The following is a 23,300-nucleotide window of genomic DNA, read 5'->3' on the forward strand; positions in this document are numbered from 1 at the left end:
AAGTATATAATACGAATATGTTTTTGTACATTTTCTAGCTAGTATACCAATACTTCCAATTGTGAGAGACGCCATGCATTTGAATCTTTTATTTTTTTAATATGGAAGATGCAGTGTTGTTTTTGGCAGCCCTTGTAAAAGTATGTGTTTCATGACAAGCAATGAATGAGGAGACTGGAGATTACACTGGTGAGTTGGGGGGGCGCAGCATTTCATATCAGTGACACAACCAGACACTGCTACGATGCAGGCTAACTACACATAAAATTGTCACACATTGTGAACATGTGACAAAAACTATGGCGCATTTTCGTTTCGTTCTCGTCAGACGAAAACTGGCATTCGTTTCGTTATGTTTTAGTCTCTGAAGACATGTTTTTAGCTCGTTTTTGTCTCGTCATAAAAAAATGTTCGTCGACAATATATTTTAGCTATAGTAATCTTTGATTAAAACAACACTGAAAGGATTGCACTTCATCAATTCAACTACTGTATAGACTGAGGAACAGGGGCGCTGTAAGACATTCACAGCAGGGGTTGCTGAGGATCTTATTTTGTTTTTCCCATCCAAAAACTGCCATTTCGGTCCAAATTTGTCATGCTTGCGCTTTTGCTCCTTACGAGGCGTGCACAATGGCAGTACACATGCATACTGGATAGTTTACGTACTACTACTAGGCTACTACAAAGACGGTGTTCTTTTTAACCAACAATGTGTGTTGGAGTTTTTGTATTGGAAATAAAAGCACCCATGTATTATAATGCAAATCCCCGCATTGACACGAACATCTGGGCACTATTATAAACTATCATAATCATTCATTTAGGACCTCAAATTTGGAAAATTTAACTGTTTTTTTTTCCCAAGAAAAAATTGCTAATTCGTTTTTGCGCCATGTTAACGCTACCTCTGTCCATTCCAATAGCACCTTATCCAACGTGACCTGGTAGCAAGCAAAAAAAAGTTCAGCAACATATATATTTAATCCCCGAAATTAAATGTTTCTATATGTTTTATTTATTGATTTATTTATAACCCCCCCCGCCCCCCCCAAAAAAAACCTTTAAATATGCAGTACTTTTTTTTCTCCTCAACACCAGGAGGTGCTGCAGCACCCTCAGCACAACACAATTAAAGTCTTCTTTATCTTACCGGAAGTGATTTTGTGCTCATGAAATTTTCTTATGAAAAAAAATAACTACCAATTCTTTCAGACAAATCTGAAACATGAAATATACCTCTCTCAATCCAACTTTCATTGTAAAGTGATTTTCTCTGAATAGTAATTTTTGCTTATCTCCTACTTATTTGTTTATGAAGTAGTAATATTTGCATTTTTTTTTTTCAAATTATTTGTTTATGAAGTTACTCATGCACATGACAAGATTTCCAAACTAATATTGTCGCGCTTTTATGGTATGTTACTAAGCAACCTGGTGACGTTTTGTTCAGTTGTTTGGTTTTGTTGTACTGGGTAAATCGGTTGGGCGGAGTGATTATTGACAAATGTGAATTATTGAAGCCGGTAGACAAAGTGCCACAAATCGAATACATCACAAACATGAGCATAAAGCATTGGGATCGACGTTAGCGTATTCAGGCGCGGTCTGAGGCAGATGCCAGTTATTGTACGGGAAGGTTAGCAGGCGGTCGCTTTGTTACTGTAGTATTTTGAAGGAAAGCCAACGAATCAACTGGATTTAGCTTTACTTTTCATTCGTGCACACCAGCCGCCCACTGAAGGCTTGGACGGAAATACTTCACCTTAAAAATGCCTCCTATCGACAGTGAAACCGGGAAGAATGAACTTAAAACTCGAATACAATCCCTTATTGACTCAAACCAAGTGGTGGTCTTCAGCAAAAGTTACTGTCCATATTGCGTGACGGTATGTATTTTTATTTTATTGGCTAAAAACTTTGTATTCTAGTCTTTGACACTATCCCGCGAAGTGAACGGGCTTCGTCTAATCTCTGGCAGTACACGCTTCGTAAATGTCACTTGAAACCCATGGTTGTGGTTTTATATTTTTTTTAACCTCTCGCAAAATTTAGTCGGAAAGCACGGTACATATCTTTCGTAACCGCTGTGTTGCGGACATTATTGCTTCTGTGAACCCCAGTCAAGTTGTATCTTGCCGAAATAAAAACGTTGATAACTCGAGTTGGTTTATGCCGACGTACATTGCCCAATTTTTGTTGTCCTTTTACACAAACTGGTTGTGGTTTACGGCATTAATTTTTGTAAGAATGTGTTACTGTCCATTTAATGTATTTGTTTGTGTGTTTTAGGTTAAAGACTTGTTCAAAGAACTCAAAGTGGAGTGTAATGTGGTGGAACTAGATCTCATGGGTAAGATCTATTTCCTCATATACTAGTAGAGCCCTACAGTGACTCAGCATTTAGCATTGCTGCTGCATGCTGTGCAAAATCTTAAGGAAACTATATATTGTAGCCACAACATACTAGCAAGTTCATAAAACTGATGATAGTCAAGGAACTCATACAATGACATTTTACTTACTTATTGGTATACTACGTGACTTTTTTAGAATAATGTAGATCTTGCGAGTAAACATGACGCTGAGCCTTCCTTCTTACTATCATCATTTGGTTCATTGCTAATATTTTCCATAGCACATGACACATTTGAAAATTGACATGGGTAAATCAAACTTCAATTTTTATGAGTACGAGTTAGGATTAGATATTGCACAAGTCCAGACAAATTTCAATTCTGATGTACAATCTTTTAGTTTGATACACTCCAAAGGTTTGTGTGAAAACATATTCACATGCAAATAGTATTGTTTTTGGCAGCCATTTTCATTTTTGTGTTAGTCTTTTGGACGAAAATACTTATTAGTCTTAGTCATATTTTGGTCATTTCAAAATGGGTTTGTCTCCGTCTAGTTTTAGTCAACGAAAACTCAAATTTTGTTTAGTTTTAGTCGACAATTTCAAAATGTTTTCATCTTTAAACTTCAAAAGTTTTAGTCCATGAATAAATAAAAGGTTTCAAATGAACATGACCGACATAACATACATACATAACTGTAAAGTCTTTAAGGACATCACCATTTACGTGATAATAATACACACTCAGCAGGAAAACAGCACATTATTTGCAATTAAATAAACTCACCTGGATGCCACGAACTGTATTTAAAATGTTTTCCAAGAGTTTAAGAAGACAGACACCGCGCTAAATGCTAATGCAATGGTTCTTAACCTTGCTAAAGGTGCCGGACCCCACAAGTTTCACACGTGGATTCACCGAACACTTCAGAATTAAATAATAAAGCTCTTTTTTTCTTTTTTTTTTTTCAAATTCAAAACCAAGCTAGCAAGCTAATAATTTAACAAACGACTGTTCAAAATTCTTCTCACTTTGACAGCATGTTTTATAAACAGGTCAAAATTTGAGCCCACGCTGCCCATTGGTCTGGTCATACCAAGTGCAAGTCAACCTTCCACTGAGCAAACCAGTTCCTCCTCCTATCAGATCGAGGACTACCAGTTAAAAGAAATGGATTAAGACTGTAAAATAGGAGCAACCCAGTACAAAAGCTGGTCTAAAAAGCCACTTTGCCTAGATTTAATCAGCGTACAATAATAGGGCTCTGTGTTTCTTTACCTTCACCGAACCCCTTAGACTTACTCACCGAACCGCTGAGGTTCGACCGAACCCAGGTTAAAAACCACTGTGCTAATGCTAGCGCTCGTGCTATGCTAACGCCACAACTTAGTTTAGTGTCTGATGATCACTCAGCACAGACCTTTAAAGGCTAAAGCCACATAGCGTAGCCAGGATAAGTAAACAAAACTTACCAAGCAGCACCTGACACGTTTTACAAAAGGAGCCTGGAATGGGCACACGCTGAAGCCTGTGTGTGGGGCGAAGGGGTGGGAACTCGGGAGCGCGCTTTATGTCACATGAGTGGCACGACCAAACGATGCTAAATGCGTTCTAACTACAATACATACATACAATAAGAAAATATCACACATTGTGGATTTATGACTGAAACAATGGCAAATTTTCATCTCATTTTCGTGTCGTCAGATGACAACTGGCATTCATCTCGTTATGTTTTAGTCTCCCAAGATACATTTTCGGCGCATCATCCTCATGAAAAAATTGTTCGTTGACAAAATATTTTCGTTATTGTCATCGTTGACAAAAACATTACTGCATGCAAGAAACTTATATTTTGTGTACTGTTTCCAGAGGATGGTATCAATTATCAGGAGATGCTACTTGAGATGACTGGACAAAAAAGTGTGCCTAATGTCTTTATCAACAAAACCCATGTTGGTGGCTGTGACAAGACAATGCAGGTAACATATTTTTAATTGTTACGTATCCTTGCTTGAAAATTATTTAATTAAACATGGTTTAATTAGTTTGTTTTTGTATGGGACACTGCTATATTGACTGGCTCTGTGATCCACAAAAGGCGGTGTCGGAGAGCTATTGCTCAACTGAATTACAAGTACTCATCACCTCAATTACTGCATTCATTTTGGCTTGTATTAAAATGAGATCCTAATTAAAACTACATATTAATCATGAAAAATCAGCCTGTGCCGCATGTGTTTCTTAGTTCATTGCAATTGTAGCAATAACTGGACAGAACAGGCACTCAAGGTGGTCGGTTTACATTTGAAGATGAAAATTAACATAAATGTCAGCAGCACAGTGATGAGAATAATGAACAAACAACAAATCAACCTAAACATACTGATTAAATTGGCTACTTGTATTTTCGGCCCAGAGTCAAGAGAATAATAAGGGTTGGAATCGTGGCTTACAAAATAAAGCCGTGTTCAAACAGCAAAGGGCAAATGAGAGAATACTACGGTATACATATGGTAGTGGGTACTTAAATGCCATTATAAATGATAAACATAAAAGTGGTTGTGCAAGTTGCTCATATGTGCAGAATGTATAAACTGTATGTGAGCTTTGCTTTTGTGTTTATTAGGCCCATAAAGATGGCAGATTGCATCAGTTACTGAATGGAGAAACTGAAACCTATGACTATGACCTTATTGTCATTGGAGGAGGTTCTGGAGGACTGGCCTGTTCAAAGGTGATAAGTTCAATTGCAACACAGTGATTGGTTGTAACATTTCAGTGGTCATTTTATAGTTCTCTGATCCTTTCAGAGTGGAACTACAGCTACCAATTTCATCATCTGAAATTTTTTTTTTTTTTTAAGGAAGCTGCAAATTTGGGGAAAAAGGTCATGGTTTTGGACTATGTTGTTCCCACGCCAAAAGGAACCACATGGGGTATGATAATTGTTTTTTATTATGTAATATGCTCTGCTACTCGGACAAAAGTATTAAGACATAGGGCAACAAAAACTAAAAAAAACATTGACAATAGTTGAGTTGGTCCCTTTTTTGTCACATCATCCACTTTTCTGTCTTTCTACCATATAGTTCATGGTTATTTTCCCATGACCTAGTCTATTTCTTTGTGTTTTTCTTACGTCTTTGACCAAAGCTTCGCCTTTGAGTACAAGGCATCATAGGCACGATGTATAATATTGGAGTATTGCAAAACAAAAGAATTTTTGTATTCTTGATATGTCTACAACCTAAGATCTAATCTGGCCAAGAAAACAAGCCGCACAAGGCTGCAGTGTGGGCTTTTCTATCTCTACTGCCTCTAGTTGGCTAGTTCTTGCAGCAAGTCAGTTTTCTAATTTTTAAAATTAGACCAATAAATAAGAAGGGTGCAAAGGTACAATTTTTCTAAAGATTATTTCATAAATAAACTGCATAACCTAACTGTAGATTTTCTTGCATACATGACTTTTTTTTTTTTTTTTAACTTCCCCAAACTGCAAATTCCTCCTGGTACTAATCTGGGGTGATCAGGTCTAGGTGGAACGTGTGTGAATGTCGGCTGCATTCCCAAGAAATTGATGCATCAGACTGCCTTGCTGGGTACTGCCATGCAAGATGCACGAAGGTTTGGCTGGGAATTCGATGAAACTGGTAAGCGGTTAATTTCCTTACCAAAGAAGTGATGAAAGGAAATGGATTCAGTGCGACTGATGTAGCACATTTTTGGTCACATTTAGTGCTTTTGATGTGCAATTAGTAAGCAGTGTTTTGCTGTGTGTCTCGCCAGTCAAACACAACTGGGAGAAGATGAAGACTGCAGTTAATGACTACATTGGCTCACTCAACTGGGGCTACAGGGTAGCACTGAGGGACAAGAATGTCAACTATGTCAATGCTTATGCAGAATTTGTTGAACCTCACAAGATCAAGGTAACACAATTGATGTTATTTAAGCTATATGAAAATTTTGATAAATTTGACTGTTGAGAATCACAAAAAACATGGTGGAAATTGCTGATGAAATCAGCATTTGCATTGGCTTATGATTTTCCCCTCTAAGTTAATAACCTGAAAAATAAATTCCATAAAAAAAAAACGCACGTCCAAGACTAAAAAATTGGGTTTTTACATTTTTTGTTTGCAGGCAGTAAACAAACGAGGGAAGGAGACATTTTACACAGCAGCTAAGTTTGTCCTGGCTACAGGTGAACGACCACGTTACCTAGGTGTACCTGGAGACAAAGAATACTGCATCACAAGGTGAGGGATGGATTTTAAATTTCATGAGGCACAATTTCAAATGATTTAATTTAGACCACACATAGTAGCAAAACATCTCATCCATGTGGTTGAGAATAGTTTGCTACATAAGTGTCCGTTTCCTTCCCACAAGGGTAGTTGGAGGTTCGTCAGGACATACACTTCCCAATTTTAAATTCTGTCAAACCTTTATTGTGATGTTGCCATTTTGTTAGACGCACTGTATCTTTATCCAAACAGTTCCTCACACCAAAGGTGACCATTTGACTCAAGATCCTTTGACTTTAATAAATCCTCAGATCCTGTTTTATGTTTGGTCTTTGCACAAATATAACAGATTTTTTATAATCATTCTGCCATGAAAAGATACATTTCTCTAGTAACTGAAACAATCTAGTGGCTAGAAGAACAGTTGCTCCTTTGTAATGCATGATATGATCACAAAATAGACAGGAACAGAGTAATTTGAAAAAAAAAATTTGTTCTACTTTAAAACTGCATTATTTGTGGTTACAGTCAAATATCATTTACCTTCCTGTTATAGTGCGACTGTAAAGAACTGGCTCCGGATGTGCATTGAGCAATCCTTATTTCCCAACAAATGTAGTGTTGCAGCTTGTGGGGAATTTCCAGTTTATTTGCCTATCTTTCTCTTTGGGAGTGTGAAAGTTCAATATGAGTCTGACATAAGAAAAAAGTCATTTGTGTTCTGTAAGCAAATTAACTAGAAGCTAAAAATATCAAACAAATGGTGGAAAGTTATTAAAAAATAATGTGAGGAGTTAAATGCAAGCTTCTGCGAGTTTTATTTATAATTTTATTTCTTGTTTCGATTGTATTTGTTTTTACGTTCTATTGATTTAATGTGATTTTTATGATCATGTGATGTAAAGCACTTTGAATTGCCTTCGGTTGAATTGTGCTGTACAAATTTGCCTTTGCCTTAAGTAGCAAGGCAAGTCGCAGCTGATTCTCATGTTGGACCTGATATTTGTTTCCCACCAGTGATGATCTCTTTTCCTTGCCATACTGCCCTGGGAAGACCCTGGTGATCGGTGCATCATATGTAGCCTTGGAATGTGGAGGCTTCCTTGCTGGACTGGGTCTTGATGTCACCGTCATGGTGCGCTCTATTTTGCTGAGAGGCTTTGACCAGGAAATGGCAGACCGTGCTGGCGAATACATGGAGGAACATGGTATCAAATTCATCCGTAAATTTGTCCCTGTAAATGTAAGTGACTGGATTCATTTATCCATTTTAAAAATATTCAAATATATGAAATAATTATTATTCTAATTATATAAAAGAGAAGTTATACAGGCAATTTTGTAGTTCCTCCTCTAAGTGTGTTTTTTTCCCCCCCTCACTCTTCCATCTGTCAGATAGAGGAGTTGGAAGCAGGCAGCCCTGGCAGGTTGAAGGTGACTGCTAAGTCCACAGAAAATGATGAGGTCATTGAGGGAGAGTACAACACTGTAAGTCAACCAGTATTCTTCTGGTGATGAAATATGAAGAAATCAAGTATATGTGCATCTAACTTCCGCATTTGGCAAAACAAGCAAAATCACATCCTTACATCACAGGGAAATGGCGGTACAAAGTACCAGTTAGAACTTGAAATTACTCCATTTACACAATATGTCTCCAGGATTTACTAAAGGTGACAATATCCAGTGTTTTCGCTTTTCAGTTGATATGTGTATGTATTTTAAAAAATAAATAAAAAAAAAATTGGGGGGGGTCCAAAGGCACCAGCTAACCTGTTTTCGAGTTTGGTCACGCAACTTTTATTCATATACTAAATACTGTATGCTTTTCTTCCCTCCAATATCTGTGTTGCTGGTTAACTCAACCTACATGTTAATGTTTTCTCTATAATTTCATTACAACTAACTGTGTAAACAATGGACACTATTCTTTGGTCCTCAGGTGTTAATTGCTGTGGGCCGAGACGCATGCACTGACAAGATTGGCCTAGACAAGATTGGGGTCAAAGTTAACCCAAAGTAAGCTTTACTACCAGTTTGTCAGCATTGTAGCAATTTTGTGAGCGGTGCCTATAACGCAGAATGTAGAGTCATGGTGAGTCAGCAGTTATCACTGTCACATGACTTTGTGTCTTGCGGTTGGGAGGGTTAAGTTGTCTTATGTTGAGCTAAAAAACAAAACTACATTATGTTATAATACCAGAGGTCACACTAGGACTTCTGTTTGAATGCCAAAGATGACAAAGCTGTTTTTTTGGCAAAATTTGTGAATTGCTAGCTAATCATTTAAAAATATTGCTGTATTGCTGTAAGGAAGTCTTCAGGACATGAGAATTGTAATTGTTTTGTGAAATAGTGAAATTGATTGGAGGAAAAGTGTGTATGCATTGTTTTGCAAATAATTACCCTTTTCAATTTTTGACAATAACTCCTTGCGCTACATTTTGAATGGCTGCCTGATTCAAACAAGCAGGTCAGCGGGCCAGGATTAAGATTGCATGTGGCAAGCCTAAAAGCTTTGGGTCATGCTTTTGTCTTGTGACGGTAGTAATTAACTGTATTCAAATGAAGCTGCAAAAAAAAAAGAATGAATTCTACTACTGTCGAAATGAAAAGTCTTTATCATCTTGTAGTTAATTTTTCCAGTACTGTTTTGACATTTAATACGATCTCATGGACAAATTGTCACTTAAGCGAGTTGCCATTAAATTACCAGTACATGTTTTCTTACTTCTCTCTGGTGTTCTTATGCCACCTTAAAGGAATGGGAAAATTCCTGTCAATGATGAAGAGCAAACTAACGTGCCCCACATCCACGCCATCGGAGACATCCTGGAGGGCAAGTGGGAGCTAACTCCTGTTGCTATTCAGGCCGGAAAGTTGCTGGCACGCCGTCTTTATGGGGGTTCAACACTCAAGGTACAAGGACATAAAAGATGCTCATTTGTGTTAATTGAAGACTTTTTAAAGAACATAATTGAACTTTCTTTTGTCTATTAAAATAGAGACCAGAAATAATGCAATTTGTCTTACAAATTAACAACTTGAAAGTGTTGAAAACACAATGTTCGACACAAAATACTCTAACATAATGACTCAAAATGTCTCTGTAGTGTGATTACATCAATGTCCCCACCACTGTCTTCACACCACTCGAGTACGGCTCCTGTGGTCTGTCTGAGGAGAGAGCCGTAGAGTTGTATGGGCAGGAAAACCTTGAGGTAACATACGGCAGATTCACATCAGCGTTAAACTAATTATTTTGTACATCAGTGGTTTTATTTTGTTTTGTGCTTCTTTATGTGTAATTATGTTCATTATATTTAGGTATACCACAGTCTCTTCTGGCCTTTGGAGTTCACAGTGCCGGGCAGGGACAACAACAAATGTTATGCCAAAATCATCTGCAATAAATTGGACAACGTAAGACTTGGTCCCCTAAGTACATGCTTACATACTTATATGCGGAAACTCCACCAAGACTATGTTTCCACATTGAGCACTTTGCCAAAAATGCACAAAACGTAACTGAAACGATACGCAGGTGAACCAAACATGCAAAACCGAAATGGCTTAATTCCTCTATGTGACAGAATATGCTTTTGTTCATGAAGTTAAGCAAAAACCAAAAGGAAGTGTGCGTTTTGGGCAGTATAATTAATGTTGGTGTTCCACATATTAGCGGTCTTCCCTTGAAGCAAAGGGGAGCTCAAGTCAGTTACTGCGTGGCTTGAGTTACGAACCGCTATCACCTATCTCTATTGATTGACAGTTTTTGATACATCTTGATTTGATGCATTTTTTGTCTTTAATTGTCTGAATTTACAGCAAGTGATTTGATGATATTGGGGTTTTATTTGCTAACTAAATAAAAATCAGTTACTCAGCTAGTTTGTGTTGTTTCATGTATGCCCATACATAGTCATGAGATGGCCCTTTTCGAAGGTAATGCAAATTATTTGGAAGATCCTACAGTCGCTCCTGCTGTGTAAATTCTGCTGCTCTGCTTTCACTTGCAATACAGTCGATATGAAATTAGTTTTTTCTTCGTCATGTAAAATAATAACAAGGAAGTGTACAGCTCTATAATGTGTGCTAGCCCTACTGTTTTGTTGTGTATACAGTATGTGTGTCACATGAAGAAAGAAATGGGTACTGCACTTCAGTTGCATTTTTTTCAATTGTAATTTGAAAATCAATACCTGCAATCTATGACAGATGTCAATTTTTGTTTGGTTGTTTTCATTTTGGATATCCTTGATTGTTGCTAATGCTTCTGCTTGAATCTGATGAAGATACCTTCTGACTTTGCAGAGAGGAGTAGCAGCAGACAGAATTTCTAAGAGGTGCAACCAGGAGAAAGTCTTTATAGGGCAACTAGCTAGCAACACAAATAAGCTGATGCCAGCTAGAAGCAGAATCCAGCAGTTGTACAAATGGAGAAAAAGGTGATAGCGAGCAGAGTCAGGAAAGTGTCATTTTAAATGTTAGGTCGCCTTACTTGATAGACTTAAGTTCAAAAGCGAAGATTTATTACTGAAAGGATTAAGGAAAGGAAACTTTCAGCTCGAAACGAATATTGTTTCACTGAGTTATGTTTTGTCATTATAGGACCGAGTGATTGGCTTCCATTACCTGGGTCCCAATGCAGGAGAGGTAACCCAAGGCTTTGGTGCAGCCATGAAATGTGGTGCGACCAAAGAGCAGCTGGACGGCACCATTGGCATCCACCCAACTTGTGCTGAGGTAAAGGCACTACTCAACCTCAGAATATTGAAGCTTTTCATCTTTTTGCCCTGTATCAGCATGTTGCTAGGCATGTGCCGGTATGATATACTGCCAGTATGATAACCTTGCACCAAAATATCACATTATTCACAGCTCAACATTATTACCATCAGAACAAAAATAATTATTTTCCATAAAAAGCTCGAGTGTATGACTCGTATCATGTACACATGGGCCCTAACCCTATGTGTATATGCACGCACACTCTTTCTCAACACAGACAGTTGCAAGAGAGAAAAAAAAACACGTTTTACCAGCGCTAGACACACTAAACGCGCTGGAGTCAACTCTCGTAGCTGGTGGGAAACATGACAGTATTTACTAAAGGTGTGTGAAATTTCCGATTGTTAGATTATTCGTGATTCGGCTGCTGAAGATTCGAGAACGATTCACAAATATCCATATGCCAATTATTTAAATATGTTAAGTGAAGCGGAACTAAAACACAGTCAGCGCGGTCTTCAGGACGCAGTGAGGAACAGACCGAGAGTAAATATCGACATCCCACAACTCATGCCGCTAGATAAAAAAAATTGCCAACAGCTGCTACAAACAATGCCCAGTTGCTACAAACTTCGCCCACGTTGCTACAAACTATGCCCACATAATTTGAGCGCCTTGAAAGGTGGAAAAGCGCTATATAAGTATAACACCATTTACCATAATGCTACGGTAGATATCACATAAAGAACTAAATGCGAAATGACTGACTCGCCGGCGTTAGCACATATGTAGAGAACTAGATGAGAAATGAATGACTCGCCGGCGTTGGTAAACAGCCGCCATCTTAAAGCAGTAGATTTCTCAGGAAGGCTGTTGTAGCGAACCTTCCGAGTGAACATAATTAACTTTTTATCTAAAATACTCCTAAATCGCCAAATTCTTGACTTGAATCTATCTTTAAAGGATGAAACAGTTTTAAAACTTTGACATGTCGAAAGTAGACAGAAGGGAAATTATTGAATAACGGGAGCAATTTTAACTTTAACGGTTGATTCACAACAAATTAATTGAATGTATCGGTAGTTTAAAGTTGTGATACAGAACAGGGACTTGAGTATTTTATTTACTATTTTGAATTGTTAACTTGATACTGAAATAGTAGTTTATTTAAGCCTGAGAGGATTTTTGTACTATTTTTTTTAAACTAATGTTCAAAACATTAAAAGCAGCTAACAGCTGGGATGATGGGGTTGTGCATCAATAATCGATTTATAATTGAATCTAATCGAATCGTTAGGTGCCCCAAGATTCTCACCTCTAGTGTTTTACTAACCTTTAATTTTGTATGAATGCAAAATCATATTGGAGGAATCGCCTCATCGGCAGCCATCCTCCACAAACGTGTTTTACATGTTATTTGGCTCTCCTCCTCCAAGCCACGGTCATCTGTAACTTTTCTGTAGCCGAAGTATTCCCATACCAGCGATTTCGTTTTCTTCGATGGGGGAAAATGTTCCGGAGTTTGACCTCCTCCAGCTATTGTGTAGCACAGCTGACTCACTGACACTGAGCAACAACGGGCGGGGGAGGGTTGAGCCTTACAGCTGCAAGCGAGAGATTTCTCCATGCATTTTTTGGGACATAATAAATACTAATACTTCAGAGATGGTACGACAGAAAATTTTTGCGGTTTTCAAATCTTGACGTTTTCATACCATGGTATACCTTGAAACCGGTAATCGGCGCATATCTACATGTTGCAATAGTATTCTGTGGATTTACTGGAAAGCGTGCAAAATGAAATGGTTTCAAAGTATCAACAACAATAAACTGGTAATTTTGTTATATTCAAGATGTTGTACTCCGTCGTTTTGAATGCTTTATGACAGACTGTGGATATTGTACTTAAGTGAGATGGAAGCAGGACCTACATTGTGTTGAATATATTTTCTTGATTTCTGCTCCCGCCTAGGTCTTCACGACTTTGGATGTAACCAAAAGTTCAGGAGGTGACATCACCCAGGCTGGCTGCTGAGGTTAAACCCTGCTCGTTTAGCAGAATGCTTTCATCTAGTTCACCAAGCCATCTTCTCTTAGCTTCCAAGAAACCTCCACCTTCGATTCCAGCTGTTCACTTTAGTGAACAGTTGTTTCTCAGGATAAATTGTACAAAGCGGCCAGCATCTAAAAAGTACAGGTGCTCATTTTTGGTTTAATGAGAGCTAAGACAATCTGTTTGATGCTAATTTGATATGAGGGCATTCTGCTAAACAGCGGGGTTACTCTGCTGAAAAACTACTGGGCTCCATTTGTGTCCTTCTTTGAGGAGCAACGGTGTACACATCACTCGCAATGTGTTTGTGTGTGCCTGAGCTGTTATTGATGTCCCTGCCTGTAACCCAAAATGCTTTGGTGGGCAGGGATTGATGCCCCTCTTCAGAAGTACCTGGTGATGTCCCAACCCCTACGTCCAACACCCGTTTCACCCCAGTACAATTATGTCATCTGAGAGTAATGAACCAAATGGGCAAGCAGCATAGATTTCATTGTGTAATCCCTTTGAGCTTGACTGATTCCCCAAACCAGAGGAGCTAGATTAGGGATTGACATGACTGGTAAAATTAAACGTGCTAGAATCAGTCAAAGGCTGCGGCATAATTAACACCCACCCTGACACCATGAATTAATCATCAAAATAACCCATTCTCCCAAATTGGGAAATCTAACTTGTACGTACAGAACTGTACTGAATGTCGTCTGAACTTCATACTGAGTGCATTTGCTCATTTCATCTTCCTACATTGCCATATATTTGTATACCACAACTTTCCAGTTGTTTTGCATTTCCAGTGCAATACAAAAAAAAATGTACAAAAAAAACACGTTTGCCCTACCCTGTCTGTATAATTACATCTAATCACAAATTAATGCGATATAAATTGGAACAATTCACTGGATGCTGTTTGTACAGTTTAATATTTGTCTTGGTGTGCCCAATTATTGTAAAGATCATGTAACAGATGTATCAAATATTCTGTGGTGATTTCCTAAATCTTTTGAGCTTCTGGGGGGGTTTGTTTCTTTATATATATTTTTCTGTCTCAGGACACTCAAGCGTATCTTTCAAGAAAAATAAAGTACCTTTTTTTTTGTCAAATCTTTTTGCCCCATTTGGCTTTTTCATGCTTAATGCAGATTAGAAGAATATTTTTATTGTACAGTATTAACCTGTAACGGGTACAGTGGATCAAAATCATCTTTTGAGGTGAGCTAGGATATTCATGTTCCCCAGATCAGAGAGCTGTGATGATATAATACCAGGTGTCCTTGGGGTTTGTGCTTCGATGGCCCTATACCACCTTAGCAATTGATGAGTACCATCTGGACTGGTGTGAAGCCTTATTCATTGCTCACATCTGACAACTGTATCACCTGCATGGGTTGCCATGATAACCAACCCTTTGATATGGTTCTTTTATTTAGCCTAACAGACGTTTTAGAGTGACTGCCATCTCCTATGACATTTGTTTTTGTCCAGCAAAGTTTGATGTCACGAACACCAAATCAATCTGTGACGTGCACGTTATATATCGGATATTTATATTTGCTTGAACTTCACAAATGGGATCAGAGATTCATAGTCCTTTCAAAACCGCGTTCAATTGGTACCATTAAAGGCCTATTAATTATGTGTACTATTCCGTATCCATTAAGGTTTCTAGTATCCCAGTTGGTCTTGTGGGCACGAATTAGGCCAATTATTTGCTGGCAATTTACTGTGTAATCAAGACTACAGTTATAACCAATCAGTCTCACGATGACTTGCTATTTGAAACACACTTATCTCTTATGGCCACCATGAGTCATTTGGGAGTGCCACGCTTATGAAACATTTTAACCAGACATTTTTGTTTTATGACGTATCCATAACTCAACTATCCTACGTTATCATCTGTGCAATGTGACGTAAAACAATAACGGTAAGTAATTATTAAAAAGACTCATTGATAGGATGGTGATTTTATCGTAACCTAGAGTGGGGAGAACAAGTATTTGATACACTATCAAATACTTGTTCTCCCTTCTGTATGTTAGAACAATAGGCCAGTGTTTTTGACATGGCCTCCAGAGAGCAGCACTGGCTCACTAATGTCTATCTTAACTGCTCCAGATTGATGTTAACTTTATTATACATTTGCTGGCCGATTGCTCGGCTACATCATGATTCCATTATCTATTTTTGGCTTTAACTAAATTTCCTACCGATCACTTCTGCCACATCATCGTTGCTCCTTATTTTCTATACAGGCCGAGGAATATATGCTGGCATTGCATGTGACTTGTACTTTACTACGTACAGTATGAGTGAAGATTTGTTTTTATGTATACACATAAAGATAGAAACTGTTGTTTATTGTCGTGGAAGGCCGGAACATTATTGGCAATTTTAATAAAGTGTCAAAACATTTATGTGAGGATGATGACCTCAGGTGGACAACAATGGTACTTACCCCTCACTTAACAGTTTACCTTTGTATACAACTGTGTAGGACTGTAAGTCCTTAGCAGTTGTACAGAAATATGAAAAATAATACTATTTTAGTCTTTTTTTTTTTTTTTTTTTTTACAATCATGCTGAGTGTTAACCTATCCATGATTAGTTATATAAAGTGGCTTGTTGAGAGACGAGTTTAATTTTTTTCCCGTCGCCACACTCTGATCTGAAAACACCCAATTTGAATGAATGGAAATGCAAGCAAACAGTAAATGAATACCGCAAAATACCCTGTCTGGCAACCAGTTTGAGGTGTATTCAGCATTTTGCCCAAAATCAGATGGAAAAGGCTCCAGCACCCGGCGACATTGGCTAGGATATATGGTGTTGAAAATGGATGCATCCGTTGAATTGTTTCAACGTAACATCTGTGATCTAGCTTTTTCAGTGCTGGATGCTTTTTACAATGACCTGCTAAGAGACCATGCTATATTATAGACAGCAAACACTGTCAAGCCCTAAAATGTTGTTTTTTTTCCCCACTTCAAATTGGTTTTGAATCAGTCGTACACGCTTGTTCACCTCCCAACTCCTCAAAGTAATCTAATTCATGTTGTCCTTTGCGAGAAGGATATGAGGAATGTTTGGGAGGTCAAAGGTCAAAAAGAGCACTACAGGATGCCGCCTGTGCTCCAATTAGCAAAACTTGTTATTGTGCAAAGTGATTTGTGGGACTCGACTTCTTGGGCCCTTAGGCCTGAAAGTTCATGATGGGATCAGATGTATCACGTGCAAGATGAACCTTTGAAGTCATGAGCTATGTCGTTTGGAGTGTACCAATTATCTCTTATAAACATCATAGATATTATGCTATGCTCCCTGATAAAAGAAGAGAAGTAATCTATTCATTAAACTCAACGGCGTAGTTTTGCATAGGGACGGTAGGGACATAACACTACCAACTTTTCAGTATACTCAAATTGTCCCCACCAACTTTTAAGCAACCTTATTTGAATTATATAATGACTTCAGTTATATAGGTAATTTGTGTTGTCTTCCCATATGTTGTAAGGACAGAATTGACTCTACCATTATTAACTGAATCATTTTCATTATGTTCAGATTTGCATTTACTCCTTTTCACTTGCGAATGTGCCAGTCCATTTTCACCCCTCAAACGCACGCTTGATTGCTAATGATCCACCACACACACACACTCACAGTACTGACAGAAATACAACATATCAACAACATGCCGCCTCCTCCGCCCCCTTCGAAGAGGAGGATTATTATAAGTTTTTTTCCGGCCGGCATCAGCAAGTACTGTAAAAAGACGTCAATGTTGTGGAGGTGGGGAACACACCACTAATATTGCTACTGAAAGTCTGACCTGCATCAGAGGATTTGCTAATCTACAAAACTCGAGTAAGACGCTGCTTAGAGAGAAGTGTCCTCCTGTATGTGTTTTCTACTGTTAACATTAATTAAACTGTGAGAAATGTAGTGAACCAAGGTTTACCCCTTTGTCCACAATTGTTATTTTACTTATGTTGTCTTAAAGCAGCCCAAATGAGCTTTAATTTTTGTTGAGTTTGGCTGTGCTTGTGGACTAAAGCACTAGTATTTTACCCGAAGCAAGGCTCTATTTTTATTTATTTTTGTTATTTCCTGACTAAAAATTATTTTCAGTTATATTTAATTTCTTTATTTAGACATACAATGTTGAGAGGTCTCAGGACAAATGTTTATTTTTTTGCATCCATGGCTAGTTAAGAGATTATTAACAAGTTTGTATTTATTGTGGATGTTAATATAATTTATGTTCAAATATTGCAATTTAAATTTGCTAATAAAATCCATACAGAACATTTATTACGTTTTCAAAATGTTTTTTTAGTAGTTTGAATTGAATGGTTTATCACCTGAACCAATACATATGAAAGTTAGTATCAGACAATAGATTTTTTTTTTTTTGCATTGATTATTTAGCCCATCAATTAATCAGATTCATATTCATGAGTAATGTAGCCCTGACCCCTGTTCACCCAGTCTGTTTGGTCTTATTAATGTCCCATCCCCAGCAAAAAGTGTACATGCAGGTTATGCTGTTATATCGCCCCTACCAATGTTGACACCAAACCTACGCCCTTGATTAAACTGCAATTCAAAAGTGGGTTCGTCTGAATCTGTTTAAATTGCCGTTCATTCAAGAGTCATTAAAAATCCTGAATGACGTAGGTTATATACCAGGGGTGTCCAAACTTTTTGCAAAGGGGGTCAGATTTGGTGTGGCAAAAATGTGGGGGGCCGACCTTGGCTGACGTCCTTTACGTTACATAGAACAATATATTTCAGAAAATTTTAGCAAGCTATTTTGTGTGTCACATTTGCTTTATTATTTTTTTAAATTAATAATTTAAACAATTTCGCAACTAGCCTTTGTGGCGTTCTCTTTCGACTCCCGGGATCTTGCGAAATACTGCTGCTGTGAAATTAAACTAGCTTCAAGTTGCTTCAATTTCTCACTGCGTACCTTCCCTGTAATCTTGTTGTACATGTCAATGTGTCTTGTTTGGTAATATCGCCTCACATTGAACTCTTTAAAAATAGCGACTGTCTCTTTGCAAATGAGGCACAGTTGCTGCGCATTTTAGTGAAGAAATAGTCCAATTTTCACTTATCCTTGAAGTGTCAGCCATCGCAGTCAACTTTGTTGATTGTTGCTGTTGTTGATTTTAGAAAATTGGAAGTCAAGGGTCACACGGGGTAATGTTGCTTAGAGGGCTGCTGCTTTTTAGTGGGTAAATGAGGAGCAGCATTTAACGTGTAAGCAGTACTGCTGACCAATTTATCAAGTCTGTGTGCGGTCCAGACGTTATTGATCTTATGACAGAGGCTGGGGGCCGGAGGAAATTTGACCACGGGCCGCATTTGGTCCCCGGGCCGCACTTTGGACATGTCTGCTATATACTGTATATATGCATGACATTATGTACCATAAAGAAATTGGAAGAAAATCGAATGCATTGAAAGAATACAACTATTTTTGTATTGCTTATCCTCAATATGGTTGCAGATAAACTGGATTCTATCCCTGTAGACTTTGGACTAAGCTACACTCTGGACCTGTCCCAAGTCAACCAGAAGACACAGAGTATCAGCAAACAATTTTTTTTCACCTATTGTCAGTTTAGAGCTTTTACATGGCCGAACATGCATGATTTTGGAATGTAGTAGAAAGGGCTGCCTGTAGATGAGACATGCAGGTCATTTTGAAATATGCCAACTCCACACAGGAGAGTCTGAACTGAACCTGAGAAACACAAACCTTTGAAAATGTTGCAGCCATTCATTTAAAAAAAAAAAAAAAAAAAAAAAAAACACGCATCGTGTTGCCCACATCTATGAATATAACCATTAACGTATAGAATTATGCAAAAAAAAAAAAAAAAAAAAAAAAAAAGGGGCACAACTTATTGATCAGGGGAAAAGTCCAACGAACGTTTAGCCATAGGTGAAGCTGTGTACCGGAAAATTGAACATCGCTGCAAAGTTAGCTTCAAAATAAAAGCACGTGGCATCTGGAAATTGGGAAATGGTTCAATTCAGAGATAAATAATTTCACTGCAACATAATTATTAATAGCCTCAATAACTCAGCAATGGTTACGTACAGCAACAACATGTAGAAAATCACACGTTGTCAATTTATCAGGCAGTTCCATCTTTATTTGGGCTTGTCCTTAACTATTAATTAAATATGACATTTCGAATCCAACCTGAATATATAACCGTCAACCCTAACCTGTCTATTATTGGACATTTGTTATGCATTTAATAAACTATGTGTGATGTTACAAATTGATAAGCGTTTTACTTCGAAATGTTAAACACCGCCAGAGTAAACCAAGCAGTGTGCTGTATTCTGGGCAGCGAGGAAGGAGTTAACTGGCCGAGGAACCTTTGGAAAGAAGCCACACGGTCGTCTATAGCACCTTTTAATAAAATGCCTCGCCTTCCTTGACACTCGTAGAGACTTTCCCTCGGACTGGCCTCGGAACTGGAGCAACCTGTGTTTCAGACCCGGCGTCTTCGCCACTAGACATGATGTGAGGATGTGCACGAGCAGCAAACGTCAAGAGACGGCGATGCAGAGTACCTGTGATCAAGTAGACACGGCGTCTGGACAAAAACACCATTTCGCATGAGCCCCGGAAGGAATTTGTCATCTACTCGGTCTCCTCCCGAGGACTCAAGATGAGGAAACCTAAGATTATTCGAATGTTTTTTGCTTTATGTTTAGGATGCTTCGTCATGGTCATTTTCTATTTCAACAGCAATCTAAAGCCTGGTGAGTTGACAACAAAATTCATCCATCCATACAATTATTTTATTTTTTTTTCCCTTAACATTGATCATTATACTTACAAGCCTACACTATATTTACATTTTAATGACGTGTACATATACAGTCTATTTACTCTTATATACAGTGCACATAATAGGGTTGCACTGGACAAAACTGCGAACCGAGTACTGTATTAGAAAACCGAGGCTGAAAACAGAAACTACTGTAATTTTCGGACTCTAAGCCGCTACATTTTCCCTTCATTTTGAATCCTGCGGCTTATAGTCGAGTACGGTTTATTTGTTGATTTTTTTCAGTCAATAGGTAACACTTCATTTGACAACAGCATCATAAGACCGTCATAATTATGAGATGGCACTATCATGGGCATTACTGAATGCTTATGACGGATGTCATTAAGTGTCAGCCGGCAAACTCCATTTATGTCCTGTTTGGATTTTTTACATCCATTTAAAATTTAGATAATTTTCTAGATTACACTAAATGACATCTGTTATCAGCATTCATTAATGCTCATGACAGTGTCATGTCATCATTATGATTCTCTAATGACAGTCTTATGGCGCCCCTGTCAACAAAGGTGTTACCAAATACTATAACAAGCAGTTAATGAAACAACTGGAACAGTAACTGATGAAATAATTAGCAAAGAACATGAATTTTAACTGTTATTTACATCTGTAGCGCTGCAATACATGCTAGGAGGCATGTTGGACAACAACATTGTTGACAGCAGGTGGCAGCAGAGGTTGACTGTCTTCCCCAAGGGAGCAGTGATGGCCAAATGAAGCTTCTTGAAGCACTGAAGCTTTGCAGCCAATTGGTTCAAAGCTTCCTGGTGGTTCATTTTGTCTGATGTTAGTCGTATGAATCCACTGTCCAATAAAGTGTTACTGGTTAATATATTTTTGTGTAAATATCCCATAATAAAGTGAGAACAGCTGCGGCTTATAGACAGGTGCGACTTACAGTGCGAAAATTACAGTAAATCTATTTCATTCATTCATCTTCATCTTTACGGCTTATCCCAGATGTCAGCAACCCGCAGCTCTGGAGCCACTTTAGTGCTGCTCTAGCGGCTCCTTGGAGCTTTTTCAAAAATGTTTGAAATTTTTATTTTAAAACCGTTTTCATGTATAGGGTGCATTGCATTTTAAGGCGCAGTAATAGTAATAGTAGTGGTTGGCATTGCGTTATGCATCCACAAGATGGAGCTGAGCTAAATGGAATGTCATGCCATGATTAACCAATATCGATCCATATACAGTGGTACCTCAAAATCCGATCACTCTTTTCGACATCCGACGTAAAATTTGACACGCCATTTGTTTCTACATCTGATGACATGCTCTAAATACGACGATCTATGACAGCACCGCAGTTACGTTGTTTTCCCTCAAGACGGACGCACGGCATATTTTCTTGTGAGAGAAATTAACCTGGGTTCCAACAATGTTAGTGCAGGTGGTGGGGAAAAAAAGGAAAAAGGTGATGCTTACCATTGACATGAAGATGGGTATGATGGATATGTTAGAAAAATATTAGTGTGGGGTGCGCATCCGTGTTATGGCTGAACAATACAGCCGTAGACTGTCACCCGCACACAGACAGCAACCAAGGTTGTGTGTTCAGAGCAATCTTTTCCCTGTAAGGCAATTACCCCACAATGTTTTTTCTCACTTGGACTCACATTAGGTTATTCCCAATAGTTAGTCTTGTGTAATAAGCCTTCTGGACTTTTATGTTTTGGTCTTCATTTTAACCCAGTGTGAAACAGTCACAAAAGTTTTTGACACCCTTGTGAAACTACTTACTGCCATGCTAAACAATTGAAAACACTAACAGAAATAAAGCAGAAAGGCTATGTAACAGTTTGTTTCATTATTACTATACCACAGAACGTCTTATACAGGTGTGGTAGGGTGCATGTGACAGATACAGTGGGGCAAAAAAGTATTTAGTCAGCCACCAATTGTGCCAGTTCTCACACTTAAAAAGACGACAGAGGCCTGTAATTTTCTCCATAGGTGTACCTCAACGATGAGCGACAGAATGAGAAAAAAAATCCAGAAAATCACGTCTGATTTTTAAAGAATTTATTTACAAATTATGATAGAAAATAAGTATTTAGTCAAGAACAAAAGTTCATCTCAATACTTTGTTATATTCCCTAAATTGATAATGACAGAGGTCAAAACGTTTTCTGTAGGTCTTCAAAGGTTTTCACACACTTTTGCAGTTATTTTGGCCCATTCCTCGATGCAGATTTCCTCGAGAGCAGTGATGTTTTGGGGATGTCGTTGGGCAACACGGACTTTCAACTCCCCCCAAGGATTTTATATATGGTTGAGATCTGGAGGCCAGCTAGGCCACTCCAGAACCTTGAAATGCTTCTTGCGAAGCCACTCTTTGTTTCCCCGGCAATATGTTTGGGATCATTGTCATACTGAAAGTTTCATTTTCAATGCCCTTGCTGATAGAAGGAGGTTTTCACTCAAAATCTCACAATACATGGCCCCATTCATCCTTTCCTTTACATGAATCAGGTGTCCTGGTCCCTTTGCAGAAAAAATGTGGTAAAGCATGATGTTTCCACCCCCATGCTTCACACTAGTTATGGATACAATTTAGCGTTCTTTCACCTTCAAACATGAGAAGTTGTGTTTCTACCAAAAAGTTCAAACTATTTTGTTTCATCTGACTATATGACATTCTCCCAGTCCTCTTCTGGATCATCCAAATGCTCTCTAGCAATCTTTAGATGGGCCTGGACGTGTACTGGTTTAAGCAGGGGGACACATCTGGGATTGCAGGGTTTGACTTCCTGGTGGCGGAGTGTGGTATTGATAGTAGCCTTTGTTACTTTGGTCCCAGCTCTCCCCAGGTCATTCACGAACTCCCCTTGTGTGATTCTGTGATTTTTGCTCACTGTTCTTGGGATCATTTTGACCCCACAGGGTGACATCTTGGGGGGAGCGCCAGATCAAGGCAGATGATCAGTGGTCTTGCATGTTTTCCATTCTCTAATAATTGCTTCTACAGTTGATTTCTTCACACCAAATTGCTTACCTATTGCAGATTAAGTCTTCCCAGCAA

At 38.3% G+C, this 23,300-nt stretch overlaps 2 protein-coding genes across 2 annotated transcripts in view; both read left to right on the forward strand.

The window, feature by feature from the left end:
* Positions 1 to 1,563: 1,563 nt before the first annotated feature.
* txnrd3 (thioredoxin reductase 3) lies at positions 1,564 to 14,498 on the forward strand. The gene is made up of 16 exons (XM_057847076.1): positions 1,564 to 1,889; positions 2,293 to 2,353; positions 4,233 to 4,342; positions 4,990 to 5,097; positions 5,227 to 5,299; positions 5,894 to 6,013; positions 6,150 to 6,292; positions 6,507 to 6,622; positions 7,628 to 7,853; positions 8,006 to 8,098; positions 8,553 to 8,629; positions 9,373 to 9,529; positions 9,724 to 9,831; positions 9,938 to 10,033; positions 11,222 to 11,356; positions 13,314 to 14,498. Exons 1-16 carry the CDS (start codon positions 1,773 to 1,775, stop codon positions 13,374 to 13,376), a joined length of 1,803 nt encoding a protein of 600 aa, XP_057703059.1. The 5' UTR covers positions 1,564 to 1,772; the 3' UTR covers positions 13,377 to 14,498.
* Positions 14,499 to 19,424: 4,926 nt separating this feature from the next.
* Positions 19,425 to 23,300, forward strand: part of si:ch211-236h17.3 (carbohydrate sulfotransferase 11) — a 30,450-nt gene continuing 26,574 nt past the window's right edge. The window contains exon 1 of the mRNA XM_057846582.1: positions 19,425 to 20,186. Coding sequence (XP_057702565.1) covers positions 20,093 to 20,186 — 94 coding nt within the window. The 5' untranslated portion in view covers positions 19,425 to 20,092. The remainder of the gene's footprint in view (positions 20,187 to 23,300) is intronic.

The sequence above is a fragment of the Corythoichthys intestinalis genome, chromosome 9, assembly GCF_030265065.1.
Source record: "Corythoichthys intestinalis isolate RoL2023-P3 chromosome 9, ASM3026506v1, whole genome shotgun sequence".
NCBI lineage: Eukaryota > Metazoa > Chordata > Actinopteri > Syngnathiformes > Syngnathidae > Corythoichthys > Corythoichthys intestinalis.